Source organism: Fistularia commersonii, chromosome 18 (assembly GCF_037954325.1).
Source record: "Fistularia commersonii isolate RoL2024-O1a breed Wild chromosome 18, RoL_Fcom_v1.0, whole genome shotgun sequence".
NCBI classification, from domain to species: Eukaryota; Metazoa; Chordata; class Actinopteri; order Syngnathiformes; family Fistulariidae; genus Fistularia; species Fistularia commersonii.
This window is the reverse complement of record NC_141301.1, coordinates 9,609,865-9,634,205: the sequence shown is the minus strand read 5'-3', so window position 1 is coordinate 9,634,205 and position 24,341 is coordinate 9,609,865. Positions and strand designations below refer to the sequence as shown.

The window sequence follows — 24,341 nt, the reverse complement described above, 5'->3', positions numbered from 1 at the left end:
ATACATTTAACAACATTGCCCATTTATCGTGTTAATTATTTTTCACCAACTGGCTCCGACCTACACGCATAGTGAGGAGGTCGTAGCTAGCGCGGAGCTACTGCCCAGCTAGCTAGCCGCACGGCTATAATTTAAGGACCCCGGAGAAGTCTTAAAAAAAATCCAACATGGCTCAAATACTACCTATCCGCTTCCAGGAACACCTGCAGGTACGTGGACAAATTATTTTGGTGTGTAAGGCCACGCGTTCCTTGTTCTAACAATTCCCACACATTGCAGTTCTTTTGACAGCTCGCTAGCAAAGCTAACATTCAACGTCAATAACCGCAGCAAATGAATGACCTCCCCTCCCCCGTTTAGCCAACAGCTAACGACTAGCTTCGTAGGCTATGTGTTATCATTCATTACAGTGCCGCTATTCAACATACCAACCGTTTTCACATTAAACTGCCAGTGTTTGAGGGATCGTAGGTTATATTCCTGCTGACCTTCACTGATACGTGTTTGTGTTACTGGCCTTCTCGTCAGCCTTTGAGTTAGTCGCTTGCTGAACCGTTACATGAACTAGTTATGCATAATAGTTCAAGTCGTGAGAGATTTCGGATATCACGTCATCTAATCGTGTCTATATTAGACATGTATTTGTTTCCTCTGATTAAAATCAGTGAAGTCAAGTTTCGTAATTTTATAATTGTCTAAACGTACAGTTTACTCTTGATCAGAATGAGGATTAGAATCAAAATACGTGATGCAATTACATCTTCGAAGAGGCAGCTACAATCTCGCCTCTGGCTTGTCACGTCAACAGCGAGAGACTTATGTCTGGCTTATTAGACGGTTTTATTTGAAGCGTATGAACTAGTTTGCAAGTTTTTTTGTTCTTTGGACTAAAACCGAATTGATTGTAATGTAAGACAAGCTGAGCTCCATATGAAATAGAAAGGTTTTTTTAATTGACCCAATACAAACTATAACCTGTGGTATAAAAACATTTCGGTATATTTTATTGTGTAGTGTATTGATCATTTTGTTTGATTTAGAAATGTGTGTTTTTTTTAAGTAATTGGAAAAGTTGGTTTACACTTCTGATGAAGATAAGTATAATTAAAGTAATTTAGAACAGTGAATTTCATTCTTCTATGAACTTCTATAAACTGTTTTATTAAAGTAAATGTTTGGCAAATCACAAAATTTGTTCATATTTTAGCTGCAGAACCTGGGGATCAACCCAGCCAACATTGGATTCAGCACTCTCACCATGGAGTCGGATAAATTCATCTGTATTAGAGAGAAAGTGGGTGAGCAAGCCCAGGTTGTCATCATTGATATGGCGGATCCCAATAACCCCATCCGAAGGCCCATCTCTGCTGACAGTGCCATCATGAACCCTGCCAGTAAAGTTATTGCCCTTAAAGGTAGGGTCTCTCTGACATGCCCATCTGTTACTAACAGCACATAGTTTTGCGTGCCACTTAGAGAGTGAGATATCCATGAAAATGAGTAACAAAAAGAAACTGTTGAAGTTGGCCAATCTCAACAAGCTAGTGATTCATAGTTCATACACAATATCGGTTCAGGATAGCTGTTTTTTTTTTCCAGAAGGGATTTCCCCATCATTTGAAGACAAAAATATTAACCTTTAGGGTTTGTGTTTGCAGAGGTGTTTAGTGAAAAATATCAGTCTACAAATTGCATTTTAACAAACATTGGCTATTGCCTAAAAGGTTGAAGTGGCTGCCGTTAGGGCACTTGCCCTTTTTCTATTTTTAATCAAAATTTTGCATTTGAAATTTTGATTACATTAAATGCGTGATACAAGAGCACAGTGAGTTATATCTTGTTATTGGTGTCGCTGACCATACAGCAATAAATTTCATTTACCGATTCACTCGTCAAATGTAACTTTTGATCCGCAGATCTACTTTCAGCTGTAGTCTGCTTTGAACAATTGCTCTTATTAAATGCTGAGTGGCTCAAGCGTCATCTCAGTTCTCACCAGGTGAGAACAAGATGTATTGTGAGACAGACCATCACTAACTTGTTGAGAATAAAATTGCATCCTTACACATGTACTTTGACTCTTAAGCCAATCACACGCCTTACTACAGTGCATTAACAGCCGGCAGCCATTTATGTGAATTTTGATTGTGTCATCAGTCAGTTATGTAGATGTTAGTTTGGTGTCCATTTTGACATGCATATGTAGGCCATTCCATTTTGTTCGTCAAAAATATATAAATGCATTGAAGTAATTCAGATTTACAATCATTGATATGTCAGGAAGAGCAGTTCCCCTATCATTGTTAGTAAAATTTCATGCTGTCATGAATGCATTGTCTATTTTGCTTGTTTTTTGCTCTTTTTTTCATTTCTTACTGCTTTCTTATGTTTGCAGACGGTGAGTTGAATTTTACATATAATGAGTTGTTAAAGTGTAATCTTGTTTGCACTGTCTTAAATTGTATCACCATACTGATTGTAGTTTTTAATGAATGCTTGAATTAACAGTAATGACATAATAGATTATCACAAAATGTAGAAAGTGGCTTAAAAGAGAATTTCTATGTCTCTCTTGTTAGCTACACATCTTACAACATACTATTATTACACATTTTGTATTACACCTAATCATCTTCAGAACATACTGTACTATGTATTATCAGTCTTACATGGTTATTTTTCTCATTAATCCCTGTTCAATAAAATGAGCATTAATCTTAAATCTCTGTCCACACGGATGATCAATCCCAATTCCGATAAGTATGTTGACTGGCTAACAACGTCTTACTGCTGTGTAGTAAATGTAGATTAGGTTCCTGTTTTGGTGATTAAGAAAAAAAAAATTTTTTTGAAAATGTCTTTGAAAATTTCTGAAAGTAATTGAAGTTCAAATTCATTTGCAGAATATCTTGGAGATGGAATGACAAATGCAGAGTCAGGCTAATGACATTTGGAAAAATGGGCTATATTGATAAACTGAATTGTATGAAGAAAACAAAAACAGAAAAAACTCAATTTAGGAAGGAAAGCAGCACACACTGGTTTTAAGTATCAATACATTTGATTAATTGTCATAGAGCAAGCATGGATCGACACTCCCATCAGTCTGTTGTAGTAAGGTGTCATGTATGTAATTTGAAACATTTCTACTTTGTTAAACTGTAATATTGAAGGGAAATGTGCAAGTAATCAACTTTTACATTCCCATTTTATCTTTACATTAATTGTGCACTGTTAGTTTGAACTTTACTGGGCCTTCCTCAGAGTAAGTGGATTCAATTCCCCAATTGGTGACAGGTGAAATCTTGACCATAGATCTAGGAAAAGATTTGTTCTGTTATATTAGTGTCTGCAATATTTTAAGTAAATAATGGAGACACATTATACTTGTTCAAAAAATACCAACATCTGAGAAGGAATATTAAGTTATACTGGTGGGTTTGTATGCACTTCCAGCCTACATGTGGCATTGAAAAGATCTTGCTAAAGGTGGAGGATATGTGTTCACTGAACAGTTTATTTTTTAACACTGGAGTCCTTGTTGTACTGCCATAATTAATTGTGGCCTAGTTTGAACATAAGATGTTGGTTTATTAATATTAAACTCCCTTCCCCAACAACCCAAAGGTCCTCTGTTGAGTTGAGGTCTGGTGAATACAAAGGCCATTTGAGCTGAGGAAACTCTTTGTTATATTTAGGAACTATTCTGATTTGATAAGAGTTCGGCACGTTCTCCTCTTGGAAGTAGACACTGCAGATGGGTTTGCTGTGGTCATAAATTGATAGACATGGGAAGCAATAGGGAGGCTGTGGTTTCAATGACCCTCATTCGTAACCAAAGGTCCCAAATTGTTTAATAGTATCCATAAAAACACTTCTCTTCTGTGGTTTATACCAAATTCTGAGCCTAAAATCTGAATATCAGCAGAAAGCTCACCTAACAAGAGAACATTTTTCCAGTCTTCCATTTTCCAAAAATGCTGAGTCTGTGACCATTTAACCTCATTCTCATGTTCTTAGCTGACAGAAGTAAAATCCATTGTGGTCATTGACTACACAGCTGCCAAGCGGTTTCAAGCAATCTTTTGGCTCAAACTATTTTGCTCTATAAGGCATAGAGCTGGATACTTTATTTTTCACTGGATCCTTTTTTCTGGAAACACTAGATGCGTGTGGTAATCTCAGTAGATGAGTATTTTCTCAAATATTCAAACCACACTGTCTGGCATCAGTACTAGTGCCATGCTAAATTCTGATGGTCAGTTGAACTTAAGGAGTTTATCCAGACCATGTCTATTTGCACAAAATGTGTACAGATACATCATTAAATAGTTAAAATACTCCCATACTTTATCATTGCAAGTTCCCTTTTGCTCATCACAGAGCAACATATTACACCTATGTATTTTGTCTAAGCTTCTCCACTGCTAGAAAGTACAACATAGCAGAGGGTCAATCCATCAATTTTAACAATTTGTTGCCAGGAAGACAAATTACAAGTATTTTCGAGTTTTGTGTGGTCTTTTTGTGGAATCAGCAAAATATCTTTTGCATGATAATGCTCTCTCCTTGTGGCCCATATTACCTTTTTCTGTTCCTTCAACAGTGTTGACATTGTAGAGTCATTATCTTGAACTGCATGTTTCATATATAAGTTTGACTCTGGAAGCTCAGTATTTTGGTAAAGTATTTGATGAAAACTGTTCAAAGACTTATTTTGGCCTATCAAATAGTAGAGTATTGTCTGAAGTATGGTTTTAGTAGATATTTTGTATGTCAGGACTAGGAAGGTTTAGTTGGGAGATCTCTACTGGCTTAAAAAGATACAACTCTTAAATATAATTGAATATCATACCTTTTTTAATATCAGTGTTTTTGGCTTATTACAATTTCCCCCAAATCTTCTTTACTCTATTCAGTATACAAAAGAAAATGTTTGTATCTTTTCATCACAAATATCACTCAAGTTCAGATAGCAAAGCTATTGCCATTGACAAATCACTGATATAAATAGGGTTTGTATGCTTGTGGCTTTAACCCAAAATGTATGTTTTGGGTCCAAAGACTCCAAGGGTGTTTCCTTTATTGAATGAAAAAATACTTTGAGAGTGCATCTGCCCAGCAACCTTTCCATCATCACATCTGTTTGTCTGCTTTGTGGTCTTCTTTTGCTAATCTGCATTCAGACCAAGCCAAAATTCCAATGTCCCTCATTTAGGAATTACATTCTAATTTTACTCCTTTGTGAGTTACAACAGCAATTCTGGTGGTTCAAATTTTTTTTAGTAAGTTGTAGAAATTGGGTGGCCAAAGATTTGGGGTGAACTGATAATCGTTTTTCTGCAGATGTTTCTTTTGTTTGTTTGTTTGTTTTTTTTGTAATGGGGTTTTCGGTGAAGAGCATCATTCAGATAAAACTTTGAGTTGTTAAAAGTGCTGTTAAAAAAAGAAAGTGTTACATTAATTGAAATGGGATAGCACAGGTTAAAGCTAGAAAAAGCAATTTGATATGGTAAAAATGTACTATCTGAGCAATAGATATTTATAAATTCACTGATCAGTACAATTTAACACCCAAAACAATCTGAACAAAATCAGAAACTGTTCGATTCCCTGTAAGTTTTTCACATACAAAGAATTTTTTTGTGTACTGTTGATGCATGACAATAGATAGAACATCAGGAGTAAAAATAAGATTAGAAAAAATAAAAACAAAGAAATCAAATAATTGCAAACAAATAGAAAAAAAATTAAGTATGGACAGTGAGAGTTTCATTGTCTATTATTACATTGTCTAATGTAAGCTTTCTCAACTCTGAAAAGGTGTCACAGTAATAGTAAAGATCCCAAAAAGAGCACTGGACAAAACATTTGGCATATATAATACTAAACTTGGAAACATAGTATTTATGTGAACAGGAACTTTATAGTGCTGTTGTCAGCCTTGACACAAAGTCTCTTTCATAAAATTTCCTTTTTAGATGAGAAGATATAGATAATGTCCACATTGTCACCAAGGGTTTACATGTACCCCTAAAAGTGAATGTTCACTTTAAAGTTATATCAGACCTCACTGAATGCAGATCCACCACCAATGGTTGCCCTTTTGTTGGTCTTGCCTCTTGTTTTGACAGTAGTACTGGCCTGTTGTATGGTGCTATGGTGTTATTTAAACCAAATCCTGACTACCAATATTTCTCTTTGGTATTGCTCTTTTGGTATGCCCAACTGGTATCTTTTTTTCTTTTCTTTTTTCTCTTTTTTTTTTTCCCTCCCTCCCCCAAATTTCTGTGGTGGGTTGTGTGTAGGCCTGTCACGATAATTATATTTGCTTAAGAGAATGGGAAAACTGGACAGAAAAGTTATATTTAAGCGACCTTCTAATTGCATTGTTGCCTACATTTTCAAACTGTTCACTTAATGGATTAATCCTGTTTATGGGTACTCTTTTCCCTGTATTGAATTCTAATGCAAACCTTTCTCATACTTGAGCTAAGGAATTCTTCTTTGAAACGTGTTTGGACCAGCTCTTTATTGGCTGAAATTTGCAATTGCAGCTGTCAGCTTCAAGTTACAAGGGGGCAAAATTCTTTTGGGGTTGCTATCCAATCTGTTTGTGAAAGAGCAACAAGAATATACTTGAAACACAGAATCTGACATGAAGAACAAATGTTCAAACAGAAGCTGTGCAAATTGGTTGAATATTGGTGAAGATCATTTTTAAGATAAACCTGGCAGTTTAGAGGTCAGCAAAAATGATCAGTGATAAAAGTCAATTACATAATTATCGTGACTGGCTTGGTTGTCTCGAGTAGCTTTAGTCACTAGAATTGTTTTTAGTAATCACAGTTCTTTTCATAAGAATGTCTTCAGTAATCCTGGTCATTCAACTGACCTGGGCTCTAAATATTTTCAGCCGCAAAGACCCTGCAGATCTTTAACATCGAGATGAAGAGCAAGATGAAGGCTCACACAATGACAGATGACGTGACCTTCTGGAAGTGGATCTCCCTCAACACTGTTGCCCTGGTCACAGACAATGCAGTCTATCATTGGAGCATGGAGGGAGACTCTCAGCCAGTTAAAGTCTTTGACCGCCACTCGAGTCTCGCTGGCTGCCAGATCATCAACTATCGCACTGATGCCAAACAGAAGTGGTTACTTCTCATTGGCATTTCAGCACAAGTAAATAAACTTCCCCCTGTGTATAGTTTCATCCGAAAGTGCATTTCAGTGCATGTGCCAATGCCATCAGTACAAAGACAGAAATATTATGTGATATTGTAAGTTAAGTGTCATCTATACAAAGTGAACTTTGACCTTAGCAATGAGCTTCTGCTCTCCCACAGCAAAACCGGGTTGTTGGAGCAATGCAGCTGTACTCAGTGGACAGGAAAGTCTCTCAGCCTATCGAGGGTCATGCTGCTGGCTTTGCTCAGTTCAAAATGGAAGATAACACAGAGGAGTCAACTCTTTTCTGCTTTGCAGTGCGAGGGCAGGCAGGAGGAAAGGTAAGATATATTGCAAAGAGTGAGAGAAAAACTTAAAAGGATTCATTTAGGAATGGACACTGTCCATTTCAAATGTACTGGATTTTGTTTACTTTTACAGCATTTAGTTTTTGTAATAGTTGTTTTTGTCTGATTTACATGTTGCTTTTAGCTGCATATAATTGAAGTGGGAACTCCACCGACCGGTAACCAGCCATTTCCAAAGAAAGCTGTAGATGTTTTTTTCCCTCCAGAAGCCCAGAATGACTTCCCTGTTGCCATGCAGGTAAAAAAAACATGCTTACGTGAAGCGTAATATCTGTGTTGTTTTTGAATGTAAATGTATTAATTATAACATTATTTCCACTTCTGCTGAGATTTAATCATTCAATTAATTCATTTGAATATGTTTTTGGGTGTATAGTCAAATATTACTCTCTGTTTTATGAAGTGGCAAGTACTGGGTTTAGTATTTTCTTGTAATAATTTCAACTGTGAACCGCCAGTATTTATGTTGTTTTTTTTTTGTTTTTTTTTTCAAAATTAGTCTGTAACATTTACATTTTTTTTTTCTCTGCAATTCTAGATCAGTTCAAAGCAAGATGTCGTTTTTCTCATCACCAAATATGGCTACATCCACTTATATGACTTAGAGACAGGCACTTGTATCTACATGAACAGAATCAGCGGTGAGACCATTTTTGTCACTGCTCCTCATGAGCCCACAGCTGGAATCATCGGCGTCAACAGGAAAGGACAGGTACTGTGTAACTGGAAATGAGTTCGCACATGTATTGCTGTTGATTTTCCTTTCAAAGATTATATACATTGTAAAAACACAAAGCCTATAAGATTGATTTATATACAATGAGAGCATGTGTTCTAAACCTTTCAATTGTAAAGTGCCCCTGGGCTAAAACGTGATTTCAAAAGTACGGTTCTTATTTTAAACTTCAATTTTGAATATCATTAAGAAATCTTAATTGTAAGCAAGTAATACCTTTTTAGCAATATCAACAAGGAAGGACTTAAAATGCTAGATGCTCATGCCTGAACAAAATTTTAATTAGTGCTACAACAGCAGCTTATTCTAGTCTAAGATTTCGTGTCTATTTGTGCTATATTAGTGTTCATGTTGGCCTTGTTATAGATTAAATCTTATTTACCCTCCCAATGTGCGTTTTTGGGTATTGTCATGTGACCTTGACAGAGGAAATCTCTGGCGATAGAAAATATCAGGATGTAGCAGCCATTTCAGCATCAAGCGACATGTGATGCCCACAGCAGGAGGCTAAGCTTGGCCAGGCAGCAGAGTATATTCTAATCCTGTTATTTCTCTTGGCTCTCACCTGCTAATGTACCATACAAAGTTCAGTATTATGCAACATCTTAAGTCGTTATATTAGAGGCAGTCTCAGTAACTGGATGTCTTTTCTGTACCTTATATATGCCGAATATAATCTTTGTGCAAAAAACAAACTTGTGTGTTTTCAGGTGTTGTCAGTGTGTGTGGAGGAGGAAAACATCATTCCCTACATCACCAATGTGCTTCAGAACCCAGACCTAGCTCTCCGCATGGCAGTCCGGAACAACCTTGCTGGGGCTGAGGAGCTCTTTGCTCGCAAGTTCAACACCCTCTTTGCTGCAGGGAATTACTCAGAAGCTGCCAAGGTTGCAGCCAATGCTCCCAAGGTACAGCCAGTATACCTTCATCTATTCCAGGTCTGGCCAACCTGTTTCTCCCGAGCCGCATGCAGCTCCTAAGTTCATGTCGAATTTGTGTCTGTGTGTTTTTTTACTTGTGCAATCACTTGCCGCTCAAGCGTTATCCGTGCACGGCAAAAAAAAAAAAACACACAAACACAAAAGTCGACATGAACATAACAGCCGCATGTGGCTCGGGAGCCACAGGTTGGCCAGTGAATCTGTGAAAAATAAAAAATAAAAATCAAAATTGTTAACATTTGGGCTTTGCAAACTAAACTCATTTCAGTAGGCACACATTAAAAGAACACAGATTTTATCTGCAAATCAATCAGTTTAGTTTTTGGACAGAATGGCTATAGGGACCATGTTAGTCAGCTAAATGTTTTAGAATTTTGCACCATGACCATTGATCAATGAATTTCTTGAAGATGACTAGAATCATTGTCAACTCCAGGGTATCCTGCGTACCCCAGACACCATCCGCCGGTTCCAAAGTGTTCCAGCTCAACCAGGCCAACGTTCTCCGTTGCTCCAATACTTCGGCATCTTACTAGATCAAGGCCAGCTTAATAAGTTCGAGTCTCTGGAGCTGTGCAGACCTGTCCTCCAGCAAGGCCGTAAGCAGCTTCTGGAAAAATGGCTGAAAGAAGACAAGGTTTGTGGTTTGGAAAAAGGTTTATGGTGTGATGGATTTTTCCTTCCTGTCACTTTATAGTCGTCAATCAAGTATCTGTTCAGCATTCACCACATCTTATCCCCCTGACCAGTTTCATCTAAAATCTCCACCAATTCCCTTCCAATACATGATCAATTATTAATTTGACTTTGTGGAAACTAAAACTCCATAGTAAACTAGTTGGAAAATGCCTGATTACCACGTATGTGTACATGTGATGATATTCTTGGAGATTTAAACGCAAACATTTCCAACCATCTCAAGTATATAAATCACTTTGTGCCACTTCTCACTTTCACTGCATTTGGATTCCTTCATCCTTTTAAAACTTTGAAAATGGCAAAAAAGCAATGGGATTTTTTTTATGTTTACAGCTTGAGTGTTCTGAGGAACTTGGAGACTTGGTGAAGTCTGTGGATCCCACTCTCGCCCTCAGTGTCTACCTCAGAGCTAACGTCCCCAATAAGGTTATTCAGTGCTTTGCAGAGACCGGCCAGTTCCAGAAGATTGTACTTTATGCCAAGAAGGTTTGTTATGATGCTAATTTTGTGTTCTGTTAATTTTTTTTAATATGAGGTGGTTACAGTGTAATCTTAAAAATTCTTGCTGGTAATTTAAACAGTGGTTATATCGATTTAATTTATGCGCAGAACTCTCGTGATCAGATTTTCGTCTTACAATTTTCTAACAATTTAATAATTATTATCGTAAAAATTAAAGGGGTTGTATTCTTACGATCAAAAATACATTAGATATAAGGTAAAATTGATCATAGAGTATTGTATTATATTGCATCACACTATACAATCATGCCTAATCAGGCTACCAATGAGTAAAGGGATACTGATATTTTTGTAGTATGTTTGTGAAGAGATTATGATTTCTAGTGCTAGAAAGCCTGAAAGATGAAAAAATGAACACAAGACTCAGCTTTTCTGCAAACTCAGGAAACAAACTTGGGTACCACTGCATATACTGATTCAAAAACAAAAAAAGTTTCATTTTCATCAGCAAAGAAATCACATATTTGGAATAAACAGAACTATTTTTTCCCACCATACTCTGTGAATTAGACATGGTAACAAATGAGTCCTATCAAAAATCAAAACTGATGCAATGTCTCGTTCTGTTTTTTTTTTTCTTTTCTTTTCTTTTCCCCCATGTAGGTTGGTTACACTCCAGACTGGATCTTCCTGCTACGAAATGTAATGCGGATCAGTCCAGAACAAGGCCTTCAGTTCTCACAGATGCTGGTACAGGATGAGGAGCCACTTGCAGACATCACACAGGTAAAATTATTTAAGAATGGTACTAACATGTCAGTGAAGTAAATCCCTTGCTGGACTCTTTGCGAAATGAGTATGACATGATGCAATTGTTTTACTATAGAATACAATAGATTCTGTTGTTGGATATATCTAATAATTTCTGGTTTTTTTTTTTATCTTAAGATCGTAGATGTCTTCATGGAGTACAACCTGATCCAGCAATGCACATCATTCCTCTTAGATGCCCTGAAGAACAACAGACCCATGGAAGGACCTCTGCAGACACGTCTCCTGGAAATGAATTTAGTCCATGCACCACAGGTACATAAAAACACAGAATATCACTTCTAATTATACAAATACTTGTAGTCGTAAGATTTCCAAATTATCAGTATGATCCAATGTAGAATTGCATTCAGGGCTAGGTTTTCACAAAATTAATTTATTGTGTTTGTTTTTCCAATACACTTAATCTTCATTTAGCATTCAAAGATGTCATGAATTTATTGCTTTGATTTTATTCTTTCATTTATTTAAAAATATGTAATTGATGGAGATTGAAATATTTCCGAAATCGTCATTTTCCCCTTCCTCCCTTGCAGGTTGCAGACGCTATACTGGGCAACCAGATGTTCACTCATTACGACCATGCCCACGTGGCACAGCTGTGTGAGAAGGCTGGTCTCCTGCAGAGGGCGCTGGAGCACTACACTGACCTGTATGACATCAAGCGTGCTGTGGTGCACACACACCTCCTTAACCCAGAGGTAAACTATAAAACATGTTAAGTTCAATAGTATCAATAAACAATTGAAAGGACTCTCTCATAAAAGCTCTTTAATGCAAGACATATTTCCAAATATGTTCATTGGACTTTTGATTACAGTATTGCTAAGCTGTATTTTTTTTCTGTCTGTCCCTACAGTGGTTAGTCAATTTCTTTGGATCCTTGTCAGTGGAGGACTCTTTGGAGTGTCTAAGGGCCATGCTGTCTGCCAACATCCGCCAGAACCTGCAGATTTGTGTTCAGGTTGCCTCCAAATACCACGAGCAGCTAACCACTCAGTCCCTCACTGAGCTTTTTGAGTCTTTCAAGAGCTTTGAAGGTAGATTACGAGAGTACAAAGTGCCATTCACTGTATATTTTGAGAAAATAGCCAATTCTTTGACACATTTTGTCTTTCAGGTTTGTTTTACTTTTTGGGTTCTATTGTGAACTTCAGTCAGGACCCAGAGGTCCACTTCAAATATATTCAGGCAGCCTGTAAGACGGGTCAGATCAAGGAGGTGGAAAGAATCTGCAGAGAGAGTAACTGCTATGACCCTGAGCGTGTGAAGAACTTCCTCAAGGTCAAGAATGCACCATTCAAGTTACAGTCTTCAAAATAGAATTTACAAATAGATCATTTCATTATATTTTTTTATCCTTCATTCATTATCCAATAGCATTGTCTGTTATGTCCTGCAGGAAGCCAAGCTGACTGACCAGCTACCATTGATTATTGTGTGTGATCGCTTTGATTTCGTCCATGATCTGGTCCTGTATCTTTATCGCAACAGTCTACAGAAATACATTGAGATCTATGTGCAGAAGGTACAGTAGTCCTTTTTACTTAAATCTTGTAACATATGACTTAACTTGAGCCAGATGGACAACTTAACAAAGAGTCTGTTTAGCTTGACAGACATCATCTGGGATTTTATCTTTCTTTATTTGCTTTCTCATGTCTTATTCACTTTTCACAATTTCTGGCTATCTCAACTGATATATGTAAATGGATGGTTTGTCATTTGTTGCAGGTTAATCCCAGTCGTCTGCCAGTCGTCATTGGAGGCTTGCTGGATGTAGACTGTGCAGAGGATGTGATCAAGAACTTGATCATGGTGGTCAGAGGGCAGTTCTCAACAGATGAACTAGTAGCCGAAGTGGAGAAAAGAAATCGGTTAGTTTGAAAGAACTAATCAAATAGCTGAACAATAGTGAAACCATTCAGTTGATTATTGTTTTTCTCCCTCTTCTTACTCTGTGTTGCTAGACTGAAGTTGCTGCTGCCTTGGTTGGAGGCTCGTATTCACGAAGGTTGTGAAGAGCCTGCAACCCACAATGCTTTAGCCAAGATTTACATAGACAGCAACAACAACCCAGAGCGTTTCCTTAGGGAGAACCCGTTTTATGACAGCCGTGTAGTGGGCAAATACTGTGAGAAGAGAGACCCCCACCTGGCATGTGTTGCATACGAAAGGGGACAGTGCGATCAGGAGCTTATTAATGTGAGGTCACATTTGAATCATCATTTCAGCAAAAATTGAGCATTTATACCTTTTCAGATGTTTTTATATGGTCCAGGAGGGGCCATATATGTTAGATTTCTGTTTCATTCAGACTTAATCAGTATTTTTGCCATGCTTCAGGTGTGCAATGAGAACTCCCTTTTCAAGAGTCTATCCCGCTACCTTGTGCGTCGCAAGAACCCTGAACTGTGGGCTAGTGTACTGCTGGAGACCAACAATTACAGAAGACCACTTATTGACCAGGTATTTCCCTTTATTATACCGAGTACAAGGTTTATACCGTAATTATAAGACAAGAAAAAAAAGTTGTTAACCTTTATCCTACAGCCAAGTGTGAAATCCATTCAAATTTTCCAAGGTAATGCTGTAACAGATAATTTGTTTCGAAAATGAATACTGCTGTGTGTCTGAGCTATTGATGAATAAAAATTTATCTTCAATTTATCTTCAGTAACTTTACTGTGACAGTATAGTACTTTTTTCCTTAAGTGTTGTATAAGTGTGTATTTGTAATTGTCTGGTTTGAGAAAAAAAAATGTTGCCAAATTTGACATTCTTTTGATTGCCTCTTTTAGTTTATATACATTTGAAATTATTCAAATAATAACTAAATTTTAGTGTTAAATTTTACCTTTTTTTGTTGTTATAGAGCCTCACAGGATTTGAATATGAAATTCTGAAAGTTGTGCAATATTAAACATATTACCTTAATCTGTTCCTATACATTTTTAATGATTAGCTTCCTGTAGTTTTTCTCTGCCATTGATACTGTCACTGCTTGTCCAATGCATTTGAATTACTTGAGATTTTTGCATTATGCATGTTGTCCTACTATGATGCAGGTTGTCCAGACAGCCTTGACAGAGACCCAGGATCCAGAAGAGGTTTCTGTCACAGTGAAGGCCTTTATGACTGCTGACTTGCCCAATGAGCTCATCGAGCTTCTGGAGAAGATTGTCTTGGATAACTCTGTATTCAGTGAGCACAGGTGAAAAAAGTATTGAGTAATAAGGGTTCTTAAACTCTATATTTATTTTGTTACATTTCTTCACTAATTTTTTTTTTTGCGCTTTAAATGTATTCACAAAGATACTTCTGCATCTTATCTTTCAGAAACCTTCAAAATCTGCTTATCTTGACGGCAATTAAAGCTGATAGAACCCGTGTCATGGAGTACATTAACCGCCTAGACAACTATGACGCTCCAGACATTGCAAATATTGCCATTAGCAATGAGCTGTTTGAGGAGGCCTTTGCTATCTTTAGAAAATTTGATGTCAACACTTCAGCCGTGCAAGTGAGTGTATTCTGGCTTGACAGTATATAACATGCAAAAGTACTTTAAAAACAAGAAATGTTTATTCTGGTTCCAAATGCTGGGGTAAAGCCTGACAAGTTTCCAGAATTTTCCCAGCAGCTATTAGTGAACTATTTCAAATGAATTCTGTCTCATTATATTTAGGTTCTAATAGAGCACATTGGTAACTTGGACAGAGCATACGAGTTTGCTGAGCGTTGCAATGAGCCCCCAGTGTGGAGTCAACTAGCTAAGGCTCAGCTTCAGAAAGGCCTGGTCAAAGAAGCCATTGACTCTTACATCAAGGCCGATGACCCATCTGCTTACATGGAGGTGGGACAAGCCGCAGCTCAGAGTGGTAAGATCAACTTTTTCCATTGCTTTGGCTTAATTGGTGCTAAGAAATTACTTAAATGAAAAAGGCCATGTCTTTCTATCGTCAATAATGGGCTTATTATGTGGATTTCAAACTTAGTATCTATTTCCCTCAAGCTATTTTAAGAAAATTGTACTTTAGTAATGTTCATTACAAATGAATAGAGATGATTTTGAAATTGCTATGTGATTTTTGTAGGAAACTGGGAGGACCTGGTCAAGTTTCTGCAAATGGCCCGTAAGAAGGCCAGGGAGTCATATGTTGAGACAGAGTTGATCTTCGCTCTAGCCAAGACCAACCGCCTCGCTGAGCTGGAAGAGTTCATCAACGGACCCAATAATGCTCATATTCAGCAAGTAGGTTCAGAAAAGAGCATAAACTTTGTTATCAGTACTATATTGACTACCCACTGCCTTTTAATGAGACCATTTTTCTACTTTTGTGTTTTTTGTTTCTTTGTTGTTGTTTTTTTTGTTTGGCTCTTTCCCCTAGGTGGGTGACCGTTGCTACGATGACAAGATGTATGAGGCCGCGAAATTGCTTTACAACAATGTATCCAATTTCGGGCGCTTGGCATCCACTCTGGTGCACTTGGGAGAGTATCAAGCAGCTGTGGATGGAGCTCGCAAAGCCAACAGCACACGTACCTGGAAGGAGGTTGGAAATGGCAATACATTTTTTGAGTTACCACCTCCTATGATTGAGGAGTGCACTTCTATCCTTCTTTGTATTTATGAAGAAGAAAGCTTTGTGTCTGATTTTAAAATTCATCGCATGCTTTATTATTTCAGGTGTGTTTTGCTTGTGTAGATGGAAAGGAGTTCCGGCTAGCCCAAATGTGTGGCCTACATATTGTTGTACACGCTGATGAACTTGAAGAGCTCATCAACTACTACCAGGTAAAAAGTGCTAACCTAATTGTATTTCAGCTATTAAGATTACATTGTGATGATTGAGTTTATTCCAAGTAGGCATTCCTCATATTCTGAACAAAGACCTTATTTTTTATGCATGCTTTGCTTGCTTAATTTGATCATTCATGGTCACCCTCACAATGATAATAATAATAATGATAATATCATAATAATTTATTTCTACAGGACCGTGGCTACTTTGAGGAGCTTATTACCATGCTGGAGGCTGCACTTGGACTGGAGCGCGCTCACATGGGTATGTTCACAGAGTTGGCCATCCTGTACTCCAAATTCAAGCCCAGGAAGATGAGAGAGCACCTGGAGCTCTTCTGGTCCCGTGTCAACATTCCAAAGGTACCTGTGAAGAACAACAACTGTGTCCCTGCATAGCAGTATTCTGTACCATTTACTTTAAGTTAACTTGTTTTGCATGAGTGTTTTTGTCTGTAGAAAACTGTGATTGCCTTAATTGTTGCGTGCGTCTGTGTGTGTGTGTGTGTGTGTGTGTGTGTGTGTGTGTGTGTGTGTGTGTGTGTCTGTGTGTGTGTGTCTGTGTGTGTGTGTGTGTGTGTGTGTGTGTGTGTGTGTGTGTGTGTGTGTGTGTGTGTGTGTGTGTGTGTGTGTGTGTGTGTGTATAAGGTTCTCAGGGCAGCAGAGCAGGCCCATCTCTGGGCAGAGTTGGTTTTCCTCTATGACAAGTATGAGGAATACGACAATGCTATCATCACTATGATGAACCACCCATCTGATGCTTGGAAAGAAGGCCAGTTCAAAGACATTGTCACAAAGGTAAAAGGAAATGGGTAGTTACTTTGAAATATAACAAAACTGATTTATTATTGTACCTTGACTTTCGAGTTGAAGTTTTTTATCAGTGGGAATGCATATAGTATGTGCTTTTCATTGTAGGTAGCCAATGTGGAGCTCTATTACAAGGCTGTCCAGTTCTATCTGGAATTCAAACCCCTGTTATTAAACGACTTACTCATTGTCCTTTCTCCAAGACTGGACCACACACGTGCTGTCAACTTCTTCAGCAAGGTTTGGGATAGTTATTGCTTCCTTGACTTGTTATTTGTGTTTCCAAAGCTGCATCGATGACAGCCAGGTCTTGTATGGTGAATTTGTCCATGTCATTAAATTTGGATATTTTTTTTCCAGATTGAACACAAATGTCCCATTGAGCAAAAGATTGAACTTTTTTTATTTTGTGTCCAGGGTCAGTTGAAACACTCGAAACACATTTCACTTAAATGAAAGAATGGCTAAAATAGAGGTTACTTCCAATTTGATACATTATAATGAATCAAAGGAATGCCTTTTTCCATCCATTAGAGGAGTTTTAATGAATATACATCAAACTATACTTTTTTTTTCACATTAAACTATATTTTTGTCCATTTAGTTTCATTACTTTCCAGATAACTATTTGACACTTATTTCATATGAAATGCATTTCCATGATTAACAGAAAGAAAATAAATAATGTTAAATTGATTATCCTGATCTATTGCACAGGTGAAACAGCTACCTCTGGTGAAACCATACCTGAGGTCTGTCCAGAATCACAACAACAAATCTGTCAATGAAGCTCTCAACAACCTTTTCATTGTGGAGGAAGATTATGCGGTATGTTTCTTTTTTTGTTTGTTTTTTTTGGGGGGGGGTCCACACTCTGAAAAGGCTGTTACCTCCATTTTTATCAGGAGGTCATATAAAACATTTTTTTCCCATCGTTCATAATGCATCAATATCTCTCCCATCCAGGCGCTGCGTACGTCTATTGATGCCTATGACAACTTTGACAACATCTCGCTGGCCCAAGGCCTGGAGAAACATGAGTTGATTGAGTTTAGGAGGATTGCAGCATACCTGTTCAAAGGCAACAACCGTTGGAAACAGAGTGTTGAGCTCTGCAAGAAAGATAAGCTCTACAAGGTGCGTTATGTAAAATAAACCTCAGTTCTCCACCTTCAGTGACTCCTCTACATTGTAAAGTTGCCATATATTTTTCTCAGTCTAATTATTGTCAATCTGATTGCCTCTGCAGGATGCCATGCAGTATGCATCTGAGTCAAAAGACACAGAACTGGCAGAAGAGCTCCTTGCTTGGTTCCTCACAGAAGACAAGAAGGAGTGTTTTGCTGCCTGCCTATTCACCTGCTATGACCTCTTGCGACCCGATGTGGTGCTAGAGACAGCCTGGAGACACAACATTATGGACTTCTCCATGCCATACTTCATCCAGGTCATGAGGGAGTACCTGTCTAAGGTGGGTTAGGTAGACCTGAAAAAAGTAACCAGTGTTGTTGGTTTCTCACAACGTCAAATGATTTTATGGGGCTTTCAAAACAACTAGTCAAAGTCATGTGATACAGTAGGTTTAACACTAATAAAAAAATTAAATGGGAAAGGCTTTCAACATATTAACAATTATACTATTCTGTTTGAGTTTAGGGGGTGTGAAATGGTATTTGCATACCGTTACTAAACTACTGAGACACAAATGCTTGGGAGGTGCTTGGAATGATGTCAATGAAGGCAAATATTGTTGGCTTGAAATAGATATTTAAAATAAATCTTTCGCAAATGCTACATCTATGGCACTGCAGCAGGGACCATAACACTCAAATACAAACATTACTTGACCTCTTATAAGTTATGAATCATATTTAATGTGTTGTTTTATGTAATTAAATTTCTATGCATTTCATGGCAGTGAATTTCAAATAAGCCATTAGTTGCATTTATTTACTGATTTTAGCATAGAAAATTGAATTGACAGTTTCAGATTACTTACGATTGTTTCACAAACGATCCCTTGTACATTTGGATAAGAAGTGCCTTTTGGACAATAAAAATTTGTTGTTTTTCTTTATTTTCATACCGTTAGCAATAAGTTGTACTTATGTCCTGTGTAACCTGAATGCTGGATTTGTGCACGTGTTTTTCCCTGCAACTCTCGTCTAGTGTGTGTGTGTGTGTGTGTGTGTGTGTGTGTGTGTGTGTGTGTGTGTCCGTGTGCGTGTGTGTGTCCCTTTCTCTCCGTCTCTTTCGGAAGACTGCCGTTTGTTTTTTTTTTCCTTCTTAAGTTGCCTCTCTGAATTTCCTTTCCAGGTTGATGCGATAAAGGAAAAGGTGAAAGTTGAATCAATTTTCTAATCATTCTTTTTGACCCTTCTCCGCTGTCCTGTAGCCTGTAGTTTGGAGGAGTAAAAATAGAAGAAACTGCATGATCTCTCTCTCACCATGTCACCCAGCTGCTTCAGATTGTAAAACTCCACATTTCCACTAGACCACCTACTATACCAACCCACAAATTTCCACAGTGAGGCTCTTCACACACCACCTTAAACACTCCACCAGGTCTGCTGGTTTAAATTTTGACACTGGAAAAACACATAGATAAAAAAGAAAAACCCAATACTCAGTGAAAGATGTGAAACATTTTCCCGGATTTGTTATTTTGAGTCATGACTATTCTGTCATTCCAAAAAATACCAAAAAAGGACAATAGTTCTTTTGATACTGATATCCAGTTTTAGGCGCCCTGAAAACAAATATTGAAAATTGCATGCTCCTTTAGATTAGCAGTCAAACATGGGCTATTGGTTCAGTATAGCTATTTCCCTCACAAACATGAAATGTGGCCAAAAATGTGTCACAAAATACTCAGTTATACCATTTTAAAAGTATTTTTGTGAAACAGAAAATAAAATTGTAACTCCCATAGTTAGGTGACGATCCCCCTCTTTCAGTCACTTGTGCAGCATGAATTGTATATTCCACTTTAAACCCTTTTAACATCTCAAAAGTCAACCAAATGTCCCCCATTTTACTACTTAGTCATCTAGCCATTTTTTCAAGTCCAACTAGAAACATCCAGTCAGCATAAGCCAGCATTCCTCACCACCTCGTGTGTGTGCCCGCGTGTGAGTGAAGAGCAACACTCCGAATAACTACCTCACCTACTTTATATTATTCTAATTGTAAATTCTCCTTAATAGCCCTCTGTTGCAGTCAGCCGCTTGTCATTGTCCTGTCATCCTCTGTCGAGAATCTTTCCTCTGTAGATGCTGGAGTTTCACTGATTCTGAGTGTGTCTTCCAACTTCAGAGTAAATGCAGGTTTATTCACTTCCTAATCTGAGCTGTGACGTAGCAGCAGTGACTGCCACTCTGTGACTAAATGTTGGTCAGCAAAAATACCAGGCCATTATTTTAGCAAAGTAAGAGTTGTTTGAGAGACCTACTAAGACCCCATTATTTGTCTGTACTGTAGTTATCCCTTTGCTGTTAAAGAGCTAGTAATCCTCTGATTATAGGGTTGGTCATTTTTGAGGGATATTTTTCTGTATCGCTTTCTGAATGTACTTTGCCACTGCAAAGTGCAGTACCTTAACTCGACAATTATTGCCAATAAGTGGTAGTTTGGGTACCCCTTTTTGAAAATTACTAGATTGCTAAGCATGCATTTTTGCCAGGCCCTGATTCGAAGACAGCATTCGTTCTAGGAAACATTACCGGTCCTTTTGGTTGTGCCTGCTTCTGGAAACTGAACTGGCTGTACAAAAGCATCCCTTCCTGTCCCCCTTGTTCACACTCCCTCCACTATGGCTCTTTGCTTCTCTTTTCCTTCTTCTTCATGCACTCTTAAAATCAGAGGAGAATTACATCAACTGCTGCTTCAGCATGTCTCTCAACCCTACTCTCGTTTCAAACAAAGCAACAGCCTGTCTTTTCTAAAAACAGCCTGCTTAACCAGAATGTCTGACTGTAGTAAACCAAATTGTATGTAGAGAACTGAACCCCAAAACCAGCAGAAAATAGGTATCTTGTATCGTGTTTCCGCTTCTCACTGTCACGGTCATGAAAAGTTTCTAAAGCTTTTTTTTTCTGGCTGCTTAATTCTTTGGTTCTCTGCCAGTCGTTTTTCTGCTTCTGAGCTTCCCTGCGAATACTAAGCACGCTCGACAAAAATGTGCCCAAAAAAATCTCTCAATCTCACTTTGTGACAGCAAAAATGGTAGTTTGTTTCAATAGTTTTTCTTTTCCAAAAAAGGGAGAAAAATCAAATTGTAGGGTTGTAAAAGTGCTCACACCTGGTCACACTGCAAAAATAATTCAGAAGTAGAAAAAACGTATCATTTGGCCAAAAAATGTTTAGCAAAAAAATAAGAGCAGTTTACATCCTGTTCATTGTTAAAAAAAAAATCTGGTTTAATTTCCTGGAATAGCCAAATAATGCATTTAATTTATTTACCACTTTGAAATTACCTGAAAATGAAGCAAACGATGCATCTTTGCTGATGATGCTCATGCTTTTAATTTTACTAAAGAAGAAACTTCTTAATTGACTGTAATTGTTTTCTAAAGTGTCTAAACCTTTTGCCTTATTCTATACACGCAATCACTTAAGGTTTCAGTATTAGGCTGTTTGTTACTATGGAAATGTTATATTCTTCCATCATATATTAAAAAAAATAATTTTTATAGCTGAAGTAGACGCAAGCGATATATATATAAAATATAGAAATGATATAAGCATAGAAATGATTTCTGTGAGGGCCTTTTTTTTTTTTTTTTTCATCTTAATCGCCCGAGTGAAGCGCCCAGGAAGAATTTTTTTCCAACCTTAAAAAATCACCTAACTCTGCCAACAGCAGAGCATTAAACCCATATTCATTCATCCTTTTTAAAGTAAAATCTTGTTGCGGACATGGTAATTGGTCTGAAATAATGTGCCTTCAACTTGTCATGCTAAATCAGCACAAAAGGCAAGTCTGTGCCGGTCTTCTTACTTAAATAGAAAAATGCTACGCACATATTTAGTCACAAGACAGAAAAGCTTACATTGGGTAATTCTTAGCATTTTGGTGGAGTTAAAAAGCATTGGTTTTGTCTATACTGGTATGAGGTTGGTTCTCTACATATTACAACATGTTAGAACGGATATACGAATAGATCGTTTAAGTGGCTGGATGGTGGGACCATTATTTCCCTGTAGCCGTCAGTCTTTGTCTCCCTTATGAATCCCTATTTAGAATGTCTTACCTTTACAAATGGAAAATGTATTCATACAATAGATAGTAATACTGAGCCATAGAGCCTTGCAAGTAGCTCTGTAGTTCTAGATACCCTGTTAGGTATTTTAGCAGTGCTACAGTACAGTAGAGAGGCCTGCCTCCTGCAGCCTGTTCTCATTCAAACCTCAACTGTATTCATCTTCACCTGTCAGGAATGGTCCCATCCGTCAGCCAGTGAAATAACCCAGAGGTCAGTTTTTACAAACCTGGCGTCTTAAGACCTTTGCTCCTGAACAGCCCCTGTGCCCACAATTTAACCTGTTTCTCATTCCAAGCTCTGTCGTTTTCTTTCTTTCAGGTGGACAAACTTGAAGCATCCGAGTCTCTGAGGAAACAGGAAGAGCAGGCTACAGAGTCACAACCCATTGTTTACGGTAACTAAGACCACATAAACTCATATAATCCATTATTACCTCCTTTGTCACTGCCATTAAAAGAGTTCTTGTGGCTTTACTGTTGAAGGCACACCGCAGCTCATGTTGACAGCAGGGCCCAATGTGGCAGTGCCACCTCAGCAGGCTTACAGCTTCGGATACTCAGCAGCCCCAGGCTATGGCCAACCACCACAGGCCAGCTTTGGATACGGCATGTGAATACTGCCACCACCCCGGTCCACGACCTACCCCGACACCACCCTCCTGCCATCTGCCCCTCTGTGTTCCTCTCCAGCTTCCCATGGTCCTCTACTCCACAGCAGGGGCCGCAAAGCAAGCTACAGCCCACTCTCATTTTTAAGTACAATTTTTTTATTATGTTGTCCTGTTACAAGAGGAAAAAAAAAAACAACTGCAATGAAGGACTTTTATTTGTATTGTATGAGAAGAAATCGGACCACATGTTACATTTATTATTTTTAACCCACATTCCATATTTATGACTACTTGTTCAGAAAACTGCTCTTTTTGTGTATGTTCATGTTATGTTTTTTTTATTGGGTTGGCAAAAGTGGACTTGCTCAAGCTCAGCACTGAACCTTTGAAGTAGGTGGAGGAGCATTGGATTTTGCACTCGTGAAGAAATTAATGTAGACAAGCTATTACTTTTGATGTACTGAACATGTGAACAGCTTACATTGTCTCGTTTGTCTGTATAATGCATTCATCATTGTATATTATAAGGAAAAAAGGTAACATATAATATTTGAACATATATTGCCATGTCAATGGCTATAGTTAGCAACACTAAGTAATGATAGTATATTCTGCACAGGCGTGTAGCTTTATGGAGTTTAAAAGCATACAGATGTATGTCACTGTGTGATTGATTGTATGTTTGTGTGTGTGACTGAGTGTGCCTGCGTACGTTTGACTCGATGGTCCAAAATAAGAATTTTAACCCTCTTCCGATCAGTACTGGGCCATCCCATACATCCCCTTAGATGTTAGTGATACTTCATAAGCTCCATGTATTTAGGTGACCTCTTGTGCCGTTTACAGTGCTTATGTGAGACTGTGTCTGTGTATGTGCAAGGACGGGACCACAGCGACCAAACATGAGGGCCCTGAACTCTTAACCATGTGTGTGTATTTACTCTGAACCCTCTTTGTGCTGAGGTCCGTGTATGCCAGGTGTTGTGCTGTTTCCCCTCGGTCACTTTTTTTTTTCCCACCCCTGTGTACAGACGTTAACATGACAAATTGAACCCTTTTAGATGGAGACCCTCCCTCTTTCATCTGTCCTCCACCCACTCCCTATGATGTTAAACTGTAAGAAGCAACAAGGAGGCAAACAAATTGACGGCTCCATAAAATCCATAAAAACTCCTGTAGGTTGTGTGTAGACGGTTATGATGAAGAAATTAGGTCTCAGCTGTCCAGTTCTTCGAAAAGAACGAGTCGACATAAGAGCCTGTATTTACCTTGATGTACTTAACTTCCTTACATGCTTTAAGCTGTTTGTGTAAAGTGTCATTCTAACCCCACCATAAGTTAAATTTCTTTCTGTTGTCATGCATATTAATAAAGGGGAACTGTCAGTGAGAAATGGAAGTATATGACTTAACTGAAAGGGAAATACTAAATAAAAACTAAAAATTGTACCTAGTTCTCTGTGGAGTCTGTTGGGGTGGGGTTTGGGATTGAAGGTCATTTTTTTGTTGTATATTGTAGCAGCATGTAATAGTTATCCATCTATCCATCCTGAAATACTTCAGGGTGCCTGAACATGACAAGAAATCAAGACAAATAGACAATGGGGGGGGGGAGCAACCTCTTAATGGGCCTGATGTATTCTTAAT

At 38.0% G+C, this 24,341-nt stretch overlaps 1 protein-coding gene across 3 annotated transcripts; it reads left to right on the top strand.

Annotated features, from left to right (window-relative positions):
• The first annotated feature begins 28 nt into the window (after positions 1–28).
• On the top strand, positions 29–24,140 carry LOC147224333 (clathrin heavy chain 1-like). Of its 3 annotated transcripts, XM_086164208.1 has the most exons (34): positions 29–209; positions 1,208–1,415; positions 6,917–7,185; positions 7,350–7,511; positions 7,663–7,776; positions 8,077–8,250; positions 8,985–9,182; positions 9,652–9,852; positions 10,248–10,400; positions 11,040–11,162; positions 11,325–11,462; positions 11,744–11,908; positions 12,067–12,247; positions 12,328–12,491; positions 12,610–12,735; positions 12,942–13,084; positions 13,178–13,412; positions 13,554–13,676; positions 14,276–14,421; positions 14,547–14,730; positions 14,896–15,088; positions 15,305–15,462; positions 15,599–15,763; positions 15,898–16,005; positions 16,207–16,374; positions 16,660–16,809; positions 16,930–17,061; positions 17,539–17,649; positions 17,788–17,958; positions 18,071–18,292; positions 19,138–19,158; positions 22,258–22,295; positions 22,404–22,479; positions 22,568–24,140. In XM_086164208.1, exons 1-33 carry the CDS (start codon positions 168–170, stop codon positions 22,432–22,434), a joined length of 4,917 nt encoding a protein of 1,638 aa, XP_086020334.1. In that variant the 5' UTR covers positions 29–167; the 3' UTR covers positions 22,435–22,479; positions 22,568–24,140. The 3 variants fall into 3 exon arrangements, with proteins under 3 accessions (XP_086020334.1, XP_086020332.1, XP_086020333.1); XM_086164206.1 differs by lacking the exon at positions 22,258–22,295; XM_086164207.1 differs by lacking the exons at positions 19,138–19,158; positions 22,258–22,295.
• The last annotated feature ends 201 nt before the right edge of the window (positions 24,141–24,341 follow it).